This window comes from Felis catus, chromosome A1 (genome assembly GCF_018350175.1).
Source record: "Felis catus isolate Fca126 chromosome A1, F.catus_Fca126_mat1.0, whole genome shotgun sequence".
Lineage (NCBI taxonomy): Eukaryota > Metazoa > Chordata > Mammalia > Carnivora > Felidae > Felis > Felis catus.
In genome coordinates this window covers 192,333,658-192,351,638 of record NC_058368.1, presented here as the reverse complement: position 1 = coordinate 192,351,638, position 17,981 = coordinate 192,333,658, and the positions used below count along the sequence as shown (strand labels likewise).

Here is a 17,981-nt window from a genome sequence, read left to right as displayed (position 1 = left end):
TTTTCTTCTATTAATACGGCAATAACCTTATGAGATAGTTACAGCCCTGTGTTACAGATGAGACAGACCCTCATTTGGAGGGGAGATGAGGAGTGGGGTTCAGAAAGTGCACTTGATGCTCTGATCTGGGGACTTGGGGTGGGAGTTCACCTCCCTGGAGAATAGCTTTTGGGTACTCGGTTTGAAATTGCCGCTGAAGGCTTGCTCTGCCTCCCAGCCTCGGAAATGGAAGCAGGATTCTGGAGAATCCCCGTTGGAGGAAATGTTTAAAAGCAGCAAGGCCCCGTGGCTTGGGAGTAAATTTGCTATCCACTTGCCAACAGCCTTCTTCAAGGGAAGGCTCCTAGGGTTGTGGCTAGAGCCTTGCTTTGGGCCGTCCGCACTAGCCAGTCTCGGGGACTGGGTGGAGCTCTTGCGGGAGAGGCTAGAAGGGCGGCTGGGAATTGACAGCTGTGTGCAGGAAGTCGGTGCTTTGTCTTCTTCCCCAGGGCCGGAGAACGAGGCAGCGCTGCAGCCGAGCCTGCTCAAATGATGCCAAGGACAGCAGTTGGTAGACAGCCCCCTCTCTCCAGAAAGGATCAGGGCGCGGGTGGAGGCTTTGGAGGCTCCTAGGCCAGGCCCGGGCCCAGTGTTCTCTCAAGGAAAACGTGCAGAGCCTGCCTACTGACCGCCGCCTCCAAGCTCCTCGGACCGCCGGGCGACGCGGTTCTCCCACGGGAGGCCGCATCTTCTTTGTAATTCGAGCAGGCCCTGGCGGGTCGGTTGCTGTGGTAACGCTGCTTTCCCGACTCTGTAAGGCGGGGAGGAGGGAGGCGGGCCTTGCCGGACGTCACGGAGACTGGGTTTGGGGGTGCTGCCCACCCCCGACTAATTGTTTGCCAGAAAGGAAGCCTAGAGATAGATGTTTCGTAACTGAGGGGTCCAAGGGGCTGCATTAGTACGGACGGAAGGGATCAGGATCCACCCCCATCAACCTCCCCCCAAAGTCGCCTCCTGCCAACGATTTTAACGGTCTATCAAAGCAGGGCGGAGGGGGAGTTGCAATTCGGGGATTTGGTCAGATGGTCCACGCCCCTTCCTCGGGTTTGATGTTTAGGCCACGCCCACCCCGAGCGGGGGCCAGTTCTAGACCACGCCTCTCCCCTGGGCGCGCGGAAGAACCAAAAAGGAGTAGTATTGCGAAATTGAATTGAGCCAGAGCAACTAACGCGCCAAGGCCTGGGACGGGTCGTGTTCCGCAGGCGTCCGCCGAGGCCGCCCCGCCCCGCATTTTCGGAGAGCCCTCATGGTTTTGCGCCTGCGCACTGCCCCCGCGAGCTCACGGGTTGGACGAACACGCAGAGTCGCCGCGGCGCGCAGAAGGGGAGGAGCAGGCATGAGCAGGCGCGCGCGCGCCCGTCTGGAGGACGCTAAGGGAGCAGGCGAGTCGGGAGGATCCAGTGGGTAGAGTGGTTCGCCCAGGTTTCTTTGGGCAGTGCGTAAGGCCGCTCTGGGCACGAGGGCGCCCATCTCACTGGCTCGCTCGGTTCCCGGAGCAGATCCGGGGCAGTAGGAGAGCGCCGGGTCAGGGGCCGCCGCCGCCGCCGCTCCCGGGGGACTCTGCCCGCCAGCCCGCAAGCCAGCGCTTCGCGGGCCCAGCCGTCAGGGTAAGCGGGCTCGCGCTCACCAGAGAGACGAGCGAGATGGAAGAGTGTGGGAGGCCATCGGGGACCTGTGGGAGGAAGGGGCTTTGGGGCGTGCGTGAGGGGCAGGGGGTGTGAAAAGAGAAAGAGGGCCATCGAATAGTGGTAGTATTACCAACCACTACCACACGATAATGATATTCTAGTGGTTTCTGCCAGGACTTTATCAAACACCTTATTTGCTTTCTGTTAACATCTACTGCAGTCTTCCGAGGTGTATGTTATTAAACCCATTTTACAAGATAGGAAAACTGAGGCACCAGAGAGGTTAAGTAGCTTATGCAAAGCCACACAGCTGGTCGGTCTGGGTTCGAACGCAGGTCGTTTTGGCCCGAAGGCGTGTCATTAAAAAAAGAAAAAAAAAAAAAAAAAAAGAGGGAGGGTAGAAGGAGGAGGGGCGGGATGAGTGTTGTTTGGGGAGGGAGGGTGATCCAGAACAGGAAGAGAACGATGATGGGAGACTGTAAGGGAGAGGACCTGAGTTTGGAACCTTGCGGGCCTCCGCCTTCTTGGTTCTTTTGGCCCCACAACTTTTCTTTGCTATTCTGTTTATGAGCCGTAGCTATTGCTCTGGAGGCCTGGACCACATGGTTGGTTTTAAGAACTGGTTGAACTGCGGTTAAGTCCAGGGTAGTTGTCTTCGGACACTGTTTTGGGGGCGGAGGTGATGGAGGACGGCGGGCCGTGTATGGAGAGGACCCTCTTCCAAGCTGCTGCCATTTCTTCTAACTTGCTCCCACTTCCTTTTCCATCTTATCCATGTGCGGTAAAGCCTTTGTTCAGTTCTCTAGAATTGAGGAAGTGATGTTTATGGTCTCCTTGCACACTTAGGCTTAAACAAAACAAAACTGGAAAAACCAAACATTCTTTTCCTAAGCAAGTCTCTGGATTGCTTGCAGAGAAAGCTTGCCAGTGGCTTTATTCGTAGTTGCTCTTTAGAGCTTGTCTGGGTAAATAGCTTTGCTTTGGAGAAGTTTATCCTATAGGTCAGCAGGAGCGAGCTCACAGATTTTACTGCAGATCAGCATAGGGCAAGGACCTCAGTAATTCCTGTATCTGACCTTTCCTTCTTGAACAGTCTAATGCTGGGAACCAACAGGTATCAGTGTTTGTATTTTGCTTTCATATAGAGTGGAGTAGCTCACGGGAGACTCAAGTTTTAAAGTCAGCCTGTGAGGGAAACTGCATGGGGATCAGAATTATCCTTAAAAATTCCCTAGGAGGTACAAGGTTGTACATCAGGGCCATTCCGTTTCTCAGTAAATCTAGCAGAGTTTTTCCTTAAGCCTTTAAACTTGTTACTGTTTCTCTGGTTGCAACCCAGGTAAAGTAATTAGCCTAACTTTAGGGTCTGTGTTGCACCAATAAACATACTTGAATGGAATAGAGTCCTTCCACGTTGTGAGGTGTGCTATGCCCTGCTGGCACGGAGAGGCACTGAGAGAGGAGGAAGACTAACCAAGGAGAACAGTATGTTTGTGATTCCCGTCTTAGGCTTCTTCTGGAGCATGTGCTCGCTGAGTGGAAAGTAGCAGGCAAAATTGCTGGCATCATTCAGTATCATTATTTCTCTTCTTTGGCTAGCATAACCAGTAATCTATGCTAAGCTAAATGTGCATAAGGTGATTCCTTTTCAGCTTTCGAGTGGCATTACATTTTGGGGTTTGCAAGCTATTCCCCCACAATTTTCCTAGATAAGGGTTTGGTGTGAGAACTCATCTTAGGTATTTTTGCCAGTGGTCTGCACTTATGTTCCCCATTTATCAGATATATATAGCAATGGTTAGCTTTTTGAAAGTGGCTTAGCTTTTTAAAAAATTTTTCTTGGAAATGGAAGTCATGATAGTGCTTTTTAAATTTAATGTGTCTAAATGTCTGTTTTATCTGCAAAATGTAGTGAAGACACCACTGTACAAAGTTGTTGTGAGGTTTGTCCACTGTTAACTTTGAAGCAAAATCCCACATTTTGTATCACCTGTACTCTGTTTTGCATTATCTCTAAAAGATGAGGACTCTTTAAAAAAAAAAAACAAAAACGTGACAATATAACACCAAAAAAAAAAAGCAACCCCCCTAAACAAAACCAAAACCAGCCATTATTCAGACTTTTGTCTTAAAAATGTCAGTTTAAAAAGATTTCTAATAGTTTGTTTAAAGCGGGACCTAATTAAGGTCTGTAGATTTTGATGGGCTGATACGTCTCTTGAGTCTTTTACTTTTTAAAAAAATTTTTTTTGGGACGCCTGGGTGGCGCAGTCGGTTAAGCGTCCGACTTCAGCCACGTCACGATCTCGCGGTCTGGGAGTTCGAGCCCCGCATCAGGCTCTGGGCTGATGGCTCAGAGCCTGGAGCCTGTTTCCGATTCTGTGTCTCCCTCTCTCTCTGCCCCTCCCCCATTCGTGCTCTGTCTCTCTCTGTCCCAAAAATAAATAAACGTTGAAAAAAAAATTAAAAAAAAAATTTTTTTTGTGTGTATTTATTTATTTATTTATTTAGTTAGTTAGTTAGAGGGAGAGCATGAGCAGGGGAGAGGCAGAGAGAGAGAGAGTCCGAAGCAGGCTCCACACTACTAGTGCAGAACCCGATGTGGGGCTTGAACTCACGAACCATGAGATCATGACCTGAGCCCAAACCCGATTTGGGCGCTTAACCGACCGAGCCACCCAGACACCCAGTAGAGTCTTTTACTTTTAGTACTTGCAATTTGTTGAAAAATCTGGGTTATTCTGTAGATTCCCACAGTAGTTTCTGGATTTTGCTGATTGCCTTTCTGTGGTGTCATTTAACATGTTCCTCTGTCCTCTTTGTTTCCTGTAAATTGGTCTAGAGGTTTGGTCAGATTCAAGTTAGATTTTTTTTTGGCAAGACTTATTCATAGTGGTGATGTATTCTGTCAGGAGGCAATGGTATGTGGTTGTCTCTTTTTATAGTAATTACAGCCATTGTGATATTTTAACAACTTTATTGATGTGTAATTCATACTATAAAACTTACCCATTTTAATGTAGAGTTCAGTGATTTTTACTAAATATATGGAGCTGTGCAGTCATCAGATAGTGGAGTTTGGTAACATTTCTGTCACCTCAATAGCATACCTCATGCCATTTACAATTAATCCCCATTCCCATCCCACTGTTGTAGTCTACTTTCTGCCTTTATAGATTTGCCTTTTCTGGGTATTCCATATAGATGCCATTTTGATATTGCCCAGATCTATGAATTCTTTGGGAGTTACAGAACAGTGAGATTCTCTCAGTCCGTATTTCTTAGCTTTATAATTTCTATTAAAAGAAACTTTCCCTCACCTCTTAAGTTACTTAGTACAGTTTACGTAGGAAAGACAAGACACGTATTTTAAAAAATAGATTGATTTACTAGCATTCTCTAGTGGTGACCAGTGAGGTTTATTTTCTTAGGTTTAAATCCATGAGTTCATAGTGAATTGTCGGAGAAGTCTGAATACATTGTACTGACTATTCATAATGGTGTTTATATTATCTTTTCTTTGACCAGAGGGAGCCTCTTCAGATTATTTCCTGAGTTTTTTTTGTTTTTTTGTTTTTTGTTTTTTGTTTTTTTTTTTGACACACCCTTAAGAGCTTCTTAGCTGGGGAGCCTGGTTCTAAGGGTTTAGTGTAAATACTTAATTGTCTTCTTTTTAAGTCTGCTCTTTTCTGTTTGGAGGCCAAAGGCATATTTTTGCTTGGGTCCCTTTTGCTGCTTCACTCTTAGAGAAACGTATTCATAGTCATACCCACTTCCCCTGCAATAGTTTATGGTTGTGTTTGAATCGATACCAGTCTACGGCCATACCACCCTGAATGTGCCCAATCTCTGAAATGACACCAGAAAGGAAGTGCATTGTTTCAGTTAGGAAAATAAGGAAGTGAAGTGGTACTGATTTAACATTAATGGGCATAAAAATGGCTTTGTGCCATCTTGCAGGAGAAAACCTTAAACACAACGTAGAATTGAATCAGAGTCCTTGCATTCTCTTAATTATGGTCATATAGTGGAATTTACTCCACACTCAGTTTGGACTTCACCCCTTTTTGGATGTTCTTTATATGTTCATCTGCAAGTCTTTAATTCATACCATTGTGTACAGAACGGAAATGAGAAGAAATGGATTCTGCCTTTAACAAGTGTCCACCCATATTTGTTAGGAATATACCACAGTCTACTTAAGTTTTAGAGTAATTACAGTAAGTCTGTTACAATTTCAGAGAAACATCTGTTGAAGTGTAGGATACCTTGAATAAATGGAATCTTTCAGGGTTGCTGACAGACCAACAGGTTTCCCAGAACTTTCTCGGAGAAATGATGACGTTTGAGAATGACAGTTTTGTTTTGATCCGCATTCTTATGGTTGCATCTACCTGTCAGGAAAGTAGGAAGGAAAGATTTCATTTTACTGTTTCTCGGAATTTTCCTCTGAATATGTGTATATACTGGAGTCCACTCTTACATTGTATTGAGTATTCCCTGTGGTGGGGTTGCCTTTTTAATTTTTTAAAGTTTATTTATTTATTTTGAGAAAGAGCATGAGCAGGGGAGAAAGGGAGAGAGAGAGAATCCCAAGCAGGCTCTGCGGGGTCAGCAGAGAGCCCTATGTGGGGCTCAATCTCATGAACTGTGAGATCATGACTTGAGCTGAAAATCAGGAGTCAGACACTTAACTGACTGAGCTGCCAGGCGCTTTGGGGGTTGCCTTTTTAAACGCCATTATGATAAGCTCCTTTTGGTCATTTTATGATCAAGCATCTCATTGCTACAATAATAGCATTACTCTGAAGCTGAACTATACTGAGTTTCATTTTGTAGACTACTGTTTCCCCCTAGTTTCCTCCCAGAATATACATTGTAAATCATTATCTTTTCCTGTTGAATTATTTATACTTGCCATCTTCTCGAGGCACCTGGGTGGCTCAGTTGGTTAAGTGTCAGACTTTAGCTCAGGTCATGATCTCACATTTTGTGAGTTTGAGTCCCCCATCGGGCTCTGTGCTAACAGCTCAGAGCCTGGAAGCCTGCTTCAGATTCTGTGTCTCCCTCTCTCTCTGCCCCCTTCCCCACCTGTGTTCTTGTCTCTTATCTGAAAAGTAAATTAACATTTAAAAAAATTACATACTTGCCATCTTCTCTACTCCTATTGTTGAATTGCTTAGTTTCTTTATATTATTATGTGTTTAAAAGTAGACTTTAATAACTCCAATTCTGATTTTCATTGTGGTGGTTAAAGATTCATTTAGTGGTGTTGGTTTTTACAATCTAAAATCCCTCACTTCATGATCTATTTGCACAAATGTAAAGAGGCACTGTGTTACGTTAGTTAATTGCCTCTAGTTATATGTGACTTTTTGATGGTGGAGAAAAGGAATTTCTCCTTTTTTAGGGGGTGGAGGGAGGAGTCACTAAGACTTAGATGTACATTCTTTCAGGCTTTCAGAGATCCAGGTACATGTAAACTAGCTAAAGACATTCTTTTAAAAATGTTTCCATGATTTGGTCTCTGCAAGTGTTGTGAAAGTTACAGATAAGGGAGTATTTGTGGTCATTGGAGGCTATTTTAGTGTTTAGGTAGTCTGGAAAGGGCTCAAAAACTGATTTAGGGTGGTGGTTTCACTTCTGTGCTAAAGGGCAGCTTGGGCAAAAGTTTCTTCAGGTTTGTTTCTGTCTGTCTGTCTCTCTCCCTCCCTCCCTCTCTTTCTTTTATTTTATTTTTAAGTAATTGCTATACCCAACATGCATCTCAACTGTACAACCCTGAGATCAAGAGTCACATGCTCCACTGACTGAGCCAGCTAGGCACCCCAGTTTCTTCAGATTTCTTAAGTAATTTTAGTTTCTTCAGGTTAAAGACGTGTGTGTGTGTGTGTGTGTGTGTGTGTGTGTGTGTGTGTCTTGACCAAGATAGGTTTCCCCGTCATAATAAATGGGGAATAAATACAAATATAACTATCTTAATGTTTTAGCTTATTAAACTGATGAAGTGATTTTTTTGATACCTTTGTTTTGTTGGCATCTTGCCAGTGTGTACATTTATGTGATTTCAAAATATGTTTTTGAATCTAGATCAGATCAACCATTGGCTTGCCCTCTAATAAAGTCAGCTGAAAGTGACTGCTCAAGTTTCTTCAAGATGCCTGCAGCACTTGTGGAGAACAGCCAGGTTATCTGTGAAGTCTGGGCCAGCAATCTAGAAGAAGAGATGAGGAAGATCCGAGAAATTGTGCTCAGCTATAGTTATATTGCCATGGTAAAGAGCTCCACTCTTTCTAACTCACCTTCTGCTGCGGACTTAGGGAATACTCAGTGTGAGATTTTGAAGGAAAGACTTCCACCAAAGCCATGGTAAATTAAACTTGGTGGAAGGTTGTGAAGCTTTTATGAAACCTCAAGGTAGCTAGTGGGTCTGAGAAGGATGTAACCTCTAGTATCTTAGACTTTTTGTAATGTTACTCTGTATTGACAAGTGTTTAAGGCAAAAGTTGTGTTAGCCAGTAGGGCACATCTATACCACAGATGCGGTGAATTTGACAGTGTTTTTTTAAAAATTAGTTATCAGCATTTAAATATAGAGAGACCTCTCTTAAAGCCCAGATTTCTGGTATCTCTGGAAAACACTGGGAAGATCTGGCATGGGATTCGCATTCTTGCCTGGTGGTGAGTGGCTGGAGAGGCAGATGTGTGTCATGGTGATACCAACAGCCTCTTCTAGAGGAGGATGTACCTTCTGTGCTCCAGTCCCCATTACTCATAAGCATTATGTCTTTAGCCGTGTATTTAAAATTCTCTGTGGTCTTGTTCCAGGCTTTTTACTCAAGGTAAGTATAGCAGTTGTTTTTTTAAATTACTGTTTCACTTCCCCATGTTTGTATTTTTGTTCATACTTTGTTCTTAATCTAGACTTTTTTTAATTCACTGTATACGAACCTAGCATGTCCTTAATTGATCTATAGTTAGTCAGCCGCTCTTACATCCTGCCTAGGATCTTCTCTAAGTTGCTGCACAAAGCTTCATGATTCTAGTGCTCCTTCTGTAGATATCAATGAAATCAATATTTAATTTTTAAAAATATTTATTTATTTTTGAGAGAAAGAGAGCGAGTGGGGGAAGCGCAGAGAGGGGCACAGAGGATTTTAAGTGGAGTCAGTGCTGACAGCAGAGAGCCCGACGTGAGGCTCGAACTCATGAACTGTGAGATCATGACCTGAGCCGAAGTTGGATGCTGAGTTGACTAAGCCAGCCAGGTGCCCCAAAATCATACATTTCTTTAAATAATTTTTTTAATGTTTATTTATTTTTGAGATAGAGACAGAGCAGGAGTGAGGGAGGGGCAGAGAGAGAGGAAGGCATACGATCCAAAGCAGGCTCCAGGCTCTGAGCTGTCAGGATAGAGCCCAATGCAGGGTTTGAACCCACAAAACCGTGGGATCACGACCTGAGCTGAAGTCGGATGCTCAATCGACTAAGCTACCAGGGCGCCCCCCAAAATCAATTATTTTAAGATAGGTTTTTGTGCCCAAGCTTGGGCTTGTCATATAACTTTTATAAATTGAGATAAAATTTTTATGAATGATAAATTCAGCATCCACTGTTTTGTGAAACCTAATGATGACAGACCTTTTCCTTTTCTAGGACACAGAATTTCCAGGTGTTGTGGTGCGACCAATTGGTGAATTTCGTAGTTCCATAGATTACCAGTATCAGCTTTTACGGTGCAATGTTGACCTTCTAAAAATTATCCAGCTGGGCCTTACATTCACAAATGAAAAGGGAGAATATCCTTCTGGAATCAACACTTGGCAGTTCAACTTCAAATTTAATCTTACGTAAGTGAGACACTTCTCAGTGTTATTCTTAGATCTGCTACATTTGTACAGACTGTGATCTCTAACTGATTTTATTAATTTAAAGTTTTCTTTCTATTGAAACCAGGTAAGGATTGGACACAGCAGCCAAACAGAGAATGGAATAAGGAATCTCAGAAAGTAAAGTCCCTCTTAAAGAACACTTACAGGTCAACAATAAAAAGACAACTCAATTAAAAATGGGCATCAGATCTGACTAGAAATTTCTCCAAAGAAGATATAGATATGGCTAATAAACCCATGAAAAGATGGTCACCACCACTAGTCATGAGGGAAATAAATGTAAATCAAAACCACAGTGAGCCACCCACTGGGTGGCTATAATGAGAAAGACACAAGAACAAATGTTGGCAAGGGTCTAGAGGAATTAGAATCCTCATACATTGCTATTGGGAAAGTAAAATGGTGCAGCCTCTTTGGAAAATAGGCAGTTTCTCAAAAGGTTAAACAGAGAGTTACCATATGTCCCAGTAATTTCTTTTCTAGGCATATACCTCAGAGAAATGGAAACACACATCCATACAAAAACTTGTATGTGGTGAATGTTCATTACAGCATTATTTGTAAAGGCCCTAAAGTGGAAACTATCCAGATGTCTGTGAACTGATGAATGGATACAATAAATGTGGTATATCCAGGCAGCGGCTTATTGGACAGTAAAAGAAAGAAGTACTAATACATGTTGTATATTGATGTGCTTTGAAAACATTATGCTAAGGGAAAAAAGCCAGACACAAAAGACCACGTATCGTATGATTTTGTTTATATGAAATGTTCAAAATAGGCAAATCTGTAGAGTCAGAATAGGTTAGTGGTTGTCTAGAGTATAGGGGGGTTATGTTATGGGGTAGTGGGGAATGATTGCATAATAGGTATGGGTTTTCTTTTTGAGGTGATGAAGTGGCCTGTGGTGGTGGTTGCACAACTCTGAAAATATTGAAAACTGTTGAATTGTATATTTAAATGAGTGAATTGTTTAGTTACGTGAATTATAGCTGTTTAAAGTGAAAAAGTAAAGTCAGTTCCCCAGTTAGGGGATCAGTGTTTGAATTGCATTTCTGCCATTTTTTAGCTGGGTGGTTTGGAGTTCATTTTATCTTCTGTAATTCAGTTTTTTTATCTGTAAAATAAGATTACTATGTTTCATAACAGAAGAAATAAGCTATAGAGTAGATGCTAATCAAGAGTAGGTGAAACTGAAGCCTGATAGTGGGCAAATTTTGATGTTTTAGAAACGTGGGTAAAAAAATACATAACATAAAATTTGCCATCGTAACCATTTTTAAGTTTGCAGTTCAGTAGTGTTAAGTAAGTTTGCATTGTTGTGAAACAGAACTCCAGAACTCTCTCGCAAATCTGACACTACCCACTAAACAGCTCTCCTTTTTCTTTTTTTTCTCCAGCTCTTGGTAACTACCGTACTACTTTCTGTTTCTGTCTATTTGACTATTTTAGATACCTCATATAAATGGAATCACCCAGTATTTGTCTTTTTGTGACTGGCTTATTTCACTTAACATAATATCCTTAAGGTTCATCCATGTTGTGGCATGTCAGAATTTCCTTTGTTTTTAAGACTGAATAACATTCCGTTGTATGTTTAGACCACATTTGTTTACCTGTTCATCCACTGATGGACATTCAATTGTTTCCACCTCTTGACTTTTTCAGTATTGCTGCTATGAACATGGATGTGCAGATAATCTTCATGACCCTGCTTCTAGTTCTTTTGGATATATACCCAGAAGTGGGATTGCTAGATCGTTTGGTAGTTCTGTTTTTAAGTTTTTGAGGATGATATAATTTTTTATGGGGAAAAATTAGGGGAGACTATCATTTTGCTGATTGTATGAGGTGGTTTTAGTGTATTTCTTACTGGACCACAGTTCTTGAATACTGCATTCTTTAACTGGGCACCCAGGAGCATTTGGTAGCTCAGGAATAATTTTTTGATTGTTCATGTACTTTGGAGATTTCTTTGAGGTCCAGGAATAATTTGGGGAGACGATCTGGATTTTTCCTTTAACTTCCTTTCCTTTTTCCGTTAATTCTTTTTTTTTTTTTTTTTTAGTCCGTTGTCAAAGCCTGTTATTTATACCTTAATGGTAATTAATACACAAAGGAAAATAAAAAATTCCCTAGTTGTCTTTTAAGTTTATGTGAAAAACAAATGAAAGGAAAAAAAAAATAGTGAAATCTAGTGGAAAAGAAGTTAACGTAATGGAAGGATCCATCAGAAAATGATGTCTTTTTCCCCCTACTTTTGTGATAGGTGGTATTATAAATATTCCTGTGTTTAAATTGATGGATGTATCTTTGCAGTGGAGTATTATGCCAGAGTTGCAAAGGATGTGTATTTATCAATAGTGGTCTGGAAAGATGGTCTGTGCTATGTAGGTGTAGAGATGGAGGTTGTTGTGTACATGGAGAAAATATAGTCTGAAGGCTATATAAAATGAGTTAACAGTTATTTCTGTGAGGTGGTATTATAAGAACATTTTTAAGAGTATTCTATTTTAAATGTTTTTGTATTGGTTGATTCTGTTTTTCTTTAAACAGTGAGAAATGTGGATGTTTTGTATTTAAGAAATTTATTTTGTGGGGACAAATCTCACTTTTCCATCTGCCGCAGAGATAAGATTATCTACTTTGCATGCTTGTTGGAATATTGGAAAGAATGAATTGATCTGTTCTTAAATTATGAAAGCCTTTCAAGGATACCTGTTCTGTAATTATAAGATGTTAATTTTAAGGGGGTGTTAACATTGCTGCCCACTACTTCTGTTAGATTATCCACCACTAAGAAGTGAATACCTTCTTTTTTAGAGAGGACATGTACTCCCAGGATTCCATAGATCTCCTTGCTAACTCAGGACTACAATTTCAGAAGCACGAGGAGGAGGGGATTGACACATTGCACTTTGCAGAGCTGCTTATGACATCAGGGGTGGTTCTCTGTGACAACGTCAAATGGCTTTCATTTCATAGGTCAGTCTCAGAGCATCTATATTTCTCTTTCTTTGGCAGCAGGGGATTGCATTCTGATGTTATTTTTGCAGTACTGATTGCTATCTTCTTCCGGTGACTTATGAAGCAGTTATGAAATTGAAATGGTAACTGGCCCATGTTTCAGTTTTTAAAAAAGTACTTTGGAGCACATACTGGTTTGTTTCATACAGTATTGGGTTCTGTCATTTGGCTATCAGTGGGTACATTCCAAGTGGAAAGATGGAGGAGGGGAGATCAAAGCACTTGATCATCTTTTTCTCTTAAATGAATGGCCTGGAATTTCCTAGGTACTCCAAAGACAGATTCCTCTTAAGAGATGTTAATTTACATTTTCAGTACTTTAGAATTTTTGGTGGATAAAACCCACATTTTTAAACCCTTGGGTTCTCTTATATGTCTCTCATATTAGTGTGGTTTGTTAGTATTTAATAGAAAGTTGAGATTACAGTAGGATAAACTAGTTTGGAACACTGAAAGTTACGGGGAGTATCATTAAGTTTTGAGAAATAAAGCAGTTGAATGCTGGGGCCTGGTAACTGCTGTTTTTTCACTCCTTGCTTCATTTTCTCTTGTAGTGGCTATGATTTTGGCTACATGGTAAAGTTACTTACGGATTCTCGTTTGCCAGAAGAGGAACATGAATTCTTTCATATTCTGAACCTTTTTTTCCCATCTATTTATGATGTGAAATACTTGATGAAGAGTTGCAAAAATCTTAAGGTACACAATATATATATTTTTAAATTTTTTTCTTAATGTTTCTTTATTTTCGAGAAAGAGAAGAGACAGAGCATGAGAGAGAGACTGAGAGCATGAGTGGGGGAGAGGCAGAGAGAGAGGGAGACACAAAATCTGACGCAGGCTTCAGGCTCTGAGCTGTCAGCACGGAGCCCGATGTGGGGCTTGATCTCACGAACTGTGAGATCACTACCTGAGCCCAAGTCGAACACTTAACTGACTGAGCCACCCAGGTGCCCCTACAATATTTTCTTAATATTAGTAACAACAACAAAGACAAAAAAGCAGACTTGTCATTTGGCTTCATTGCTGTTTTTAGAAATTATTTGTCGTGGTTCTGCATTCTTGAGCGCCAGCTAGGTGCCAACATGGTGCTAGAGAAGTACATATAGAGCTGATTGGCACAGGGATTTGTGTGGTGAATGTCATTAATCTGGGTATGAAGGGAGCCCTCTGCTTCTTTCATTTTGAGGGAGGAGTTCTTCACTTAGGGCCCACAAACCTAGTGAAATAGTTGGCATCGTGAGGTGTATGTGCAGTTTGTTAAGGATGGGGTCTGGAGCGCACCAGACTCTTAGATGGATTCGTAACTTGAGATAGTTCGAGAACTCAACACCCTAATAAATTGTTGACATAAGAGATCTGCTGTCTAGAATTGGATTGGTATTTGACTATTTGCTCAGTTTTTATAGCAGTTAGGACTTTAAAATGGGGCAGAGGTCTAACACTATTAATAGTGTATAAAAGAAAGGAGTTGAAAGTGAAATATAACACAGTATATCGTGTGGAGGGCTGAACAGGGGATATTGCTGGGGTAATAAGGCTTTAGCAAATGGCTCCCACTTGTCATTCCCAAAATAATTAAACACAAGAATGGACTTAGTTGACTCCAGTAGATGAGTGGCGGGTCTGAAATATTATCTTTATTTTCTTTACATCTGCAGGGAGGTCTTCAGGAAGTTGCCGATCAATTGGACTTGCAGAGAATTGGAAGGCAGCATCAGGCAGGCTCAGACTCGCTGCTGACGGGAATGGCATTCTTCAGGATGAAAGAGGTAAGGTGGTGGGTTATCTTTGTGGACCGAGATTTGTTGAAAATTTATAGTTCTTTTGGAAATTGACCACTTTGAAAGCAGTTGTTTTGTTTGTTTGTCATTATGTTCAGTATCTTAAATGTAGTTTGGGAGGCAAAGACACATTGGGAAATGGAGGCCACTCAGCATGCTCAAGTGTAGACATGTACTGGGCGTTCTTAGCAGTTCTCATTCTTGCAGTTATTTGCTTTTCTTCTCGTTTTTTCTTCTCTCATATAAACAAATTCACGTTTGTTCAAACACTCATTTTATGCTTAAATTCTGTTACTTACCAAATGTCTGGCAGCTAACATCATACTCAGTGGGGAAAAGCTGAAAGGGTTTCCTCTAAGATCAGGAACAACACAAGCATGCCCCCTCTCACCACTTTTATTTAACATGGTATTGGAAGTCCTAGCCAGAATAATTAGGCAAGAAAAAGAAACACAAGGAATCTAAATCGGAATGGAGGAAGTAAAACTCACTATTTTCAGATGACATGATATTATACATAGAAAACCCTAAAAAGTCTACCAAAAAAACTCTTAGAACTAATAAATGAATTCAGTAAATAAAATTTCAGGATACAAAGTCAATATTCAGAAATCTCTTGTGTTTCTGTACATTAATGTACTATCAGAAAGAAATTATGAAACAATCCCATTTATAACTGTATCAAAAAGAATCAAATATGTAGGAATAAATTTAACCAAGGAGGTAAAATACCTATACCCTGAAAACTGTAAGACATTGAGGAAGGAAACTGAAGAAGACACAAATAAATGGAAAGATATTCAGTATTCATGGATTGGAAGAATTAATATTGTTAAAATGTCCACACTATCCAAAGCAGTCTACAGATTCAATGAAATCTCTATCAAAATTCCAATGGCATTTTTCACAGAAATAGAACAAATAATCTTAAAATTTGTGTGGAACCATAAAAGACCCCAAATAGTCAAAGCATTCTTGAGGAAGAAGAACAAAACTGGTGGCATCATGCCCCCCCAAGCTTCCTTTGGCAATATCTGGAGACATTTTTGGTTGTCACAATGTGGAACAGCAGGGGAGAGGTCCTCTACTGGCCAGGGACACTGCTAAACATTCTACAGTACCATAGTGCACTGGACAGCTCCCCTCCTTGCCCCTCAACAAGGAATTGTCCTGCCCAGGAAGGCCAAGGTTGAGATAACTCTGCTGAAGTGTGTGATATCCAGTATCTCACTTGTAACATCCTACTGTTACATTATCCTGTTTTATAGATAGGGAACCGTAGCTTACGGACAGGTATAGAGTGTAGAGCCCAAGCTCTTGACCACTGCACTGCTTGTTAAAGAGAAGGGAGATGGAGGTGGCCGTATTAAATAGCAGCAGCAGCAGCAGCAGCAGCAGCAGCAGCAGCAGCAGCACACGGATCCTGCCAGTAAAAGAACTCATGGAGAATAGAAGTCTGTTCAGAAAGGAGAGCCTATATATAAAAGGAGCGTGAAAAGACTGTGTATAGGAAATGTCTTGAGCCTTTCTTAATGAAGTTACTTTCTAGTTGGGTAGATTTTCAGGGCTTTAAGACAGTTGGGAAGTGCTGATATAGTAGTGTAGAGACTTGGCTGGACTCTGGGCGTGATTCTCACCGTGAGTTCTCTGTCCTATTCTGCAGTTGTTTTTTGAGGACAGTATTGATGATGCCAAGTACTGTGGGCGGCTCTATGGCCTAGGCACGGGAGTGGCCCAGAAGCAGAATGAGGATGTGGACTCTGCCCAGGAGAAGATGAGCATCTTGGCCATCATCAACAACATGCAGCAGTGATGGCGGCAAGGCTCTGGAGGGTGGGCCTGATCCCAGAGTGGTGCTTATGTGCTGACTGTTTGTGTGTACTTATCTTCCTCCCCAAGAGAAAACGCTTCTTTTGAGCAAACCGTACCTACCATCTGCGTTGACAGAAAGACTTCTGTTGCATTGAAGACAAAAGACGTCTTTATTTTAGATCCAGAAGAGGGGTTTGCTCTGAATTTGTAAACAAGTCTTCCCTATTCCTCATCCCCAAGCCTCTCCAATTGCTTCCTGCCACCAGCATCCATGGCTCATTTGACACCTTTTTAAATATCCGGGACCAGTCAGAGACGAACTAGTAAAATATATATAATTCTCATCTGTGTCATTATTTTTCTTTTAAATCTGTTGCTCATCTCTGAGGATGAAGACTTCTTGACGTGATTCTCAGCTGAGCTGAGGGCTTCCAGGGAAAGTGGAACGACGTGGCGTTCTTGTGAAGTGGGATATAGATGTCTTTTCCTTCCTTTCCTTTTTAAAAATCTTTTTTGACCCTTCTCAAGGACATTTGCTTTCTTTACGCTTTGTTAGTCTTTCGTTGTGTACTATTATGTGGAAATGAATTACTCAGTGCTGACATTTTGAAGAGATAATGAAAACTTTTATTAAAAACAAAATTCTTCTGAATCTGTCTACCCTTTATTCATGAGGAACTCCAGAACGGGTGTTAAGTTAACCACTTATGCGTCTTTAAGTCTCTGTTCCATTGTGCCACTGAGATTTGCTGTCACATGTTTATCATTTGAAATCATTTTAAATTTTAATAAAATATGCTGGATTTGTTCCTGAAGGAAATAAGATCAGAATTTTGGACCATAAGTCTTATATTTTCAGTAATGTGATTTCAGATGGTCATGTGTATTCCCCCATGTCTCTTTGTTCTCCCTGCCTTTCCTTTCAGCAAATCTGAGAAGTTAGGGAGATGGATTATGTGAGTACCAGCAGTGTGTTTAAAAAGTTATAGTGGTACATGTAAACAGGGCAGTAAGGAATTTGTTAGAGTTTTCTTGGAATAATATCCCACAACGGGTGTAGGAAGCTCAGGACTGTGATTTTTTTTTTTTTTTTTTAAACTGGTCATTTAAAAAATGCATTGTTTTTTGAATGACTACAGTATGGCCAATTTAGAAAAACCAAAAACCCCTTTGAAATGGTGGAAATAAAAACTGGTAACTCACTGAAGTGGATGAATAGTCTTGCATTTTAAAAGCTTATGAAAAACTCAATTTCAGATGATTCAAAATGTCAAGTATTATAAGCTGGTATTTAAGATGCTTGTAAATATTATTTATGTTTTTAATTTTGTAAAATAAAGATTTCTTTTTAACCACTGGCATGAAGGTTTGGTCTTTTATAGCTATTAATTACTGGCTGTAGGAGATGGTCATTTGCAGTCAGTGCCTGGAAGCATCTTGACTGTCCCCAAACTCTTGTCTCAGTTTTCCACAAGTTGGTGTGCATATAAAATGTCTCATTTTGTAGGAGGTTTTTAATGACCAACTGTGTAAATGGAATTGTCTCTTCACTTCACAACCCCCCACTGATCGTCCAGCCTTAGTGGGAAAACTGGTTTTAATTCTAGTTCTTGGGACCCCTTTACTCCATTTGGTGGATTAGCTTGTTAATTAGCAGACTTTATAGACAAAGCGAGCTTCTGGTATTGTAGAGTTGGCTCCACACTATTTACAACCCTTCCTATTGGCACAAAACAAGGGGTTGTAAGAAGTCTGGTATAGGAGCCAATCTAGGCTTTTGCCTGGGATGCTCACATATA

General features: G+C 41.2%; 1 protein-coding gene and 1 long non-coding RNA gene across 6 annotated transcripts; one reads left to right on the top strand and one right to left on the bottom strand.

Annotated features, from left to right (window-relative positions):
• The first annotated feature begins 432 nt into the window (after positions 1 to 432).
• CNOT8 (CCR4-NOT transcription complex subunit 8) lies at positions 433 to 17,543 on the top strand. 5 transcript variants are annotated; one of them, XM_011285880.4, is made up of 7 exons: positions 433 to 770; positions 7,758 to 7,941; positions 9,324 to 9,517; positions 12,383 to 12,544; positions 13,141 to 13,285; positions 14,248 to 14,358; positions 16,034 to 17,543. In XM_011285880.4, exons 2-7 carry the CDS (start codon positions 7,825 to 7,827, stop codon positions 16,181 to 16,183), a joined length of 879 nt encoding a protein of 292 aa, XP_011284182.1. In that variant the 5' UTR covers positions 433 to 770; positions 7,758 to 7,824; the 3' UTR covers positions 16,184 to 17,543. The 5 variants fall into 5 exon arrangements, with proteins under 5 accessions (XP_011284182.1, XP_044892368.1, XP_011284175.1 ...); XM_011285873.4 differs by lacking the exon at positions 433 to 770 and adding an exon at positions 843 to 1,646; XM_045036433.1 differs by lacking the exons at positions 433 to 770; positions 12,383 to 12,544 and adding an exon at positions 833 to 1,646.
• Positions 5,738 to 12,481, bottom strand: LOC123379805. Its single transcript, XR_006584677.1, has 2 exons — positions 12,371 to 12,481; positions 5,738 to 6,061 (listed from the first exon to the last, which is right to left on the bottom strand). It is a non-coding gene; the product is annotated as an uncharacterized LOC123379805 (long non-coding RNA).
• Positions 17,544 to 17,981: the final 438 nt, after the last annotated feature.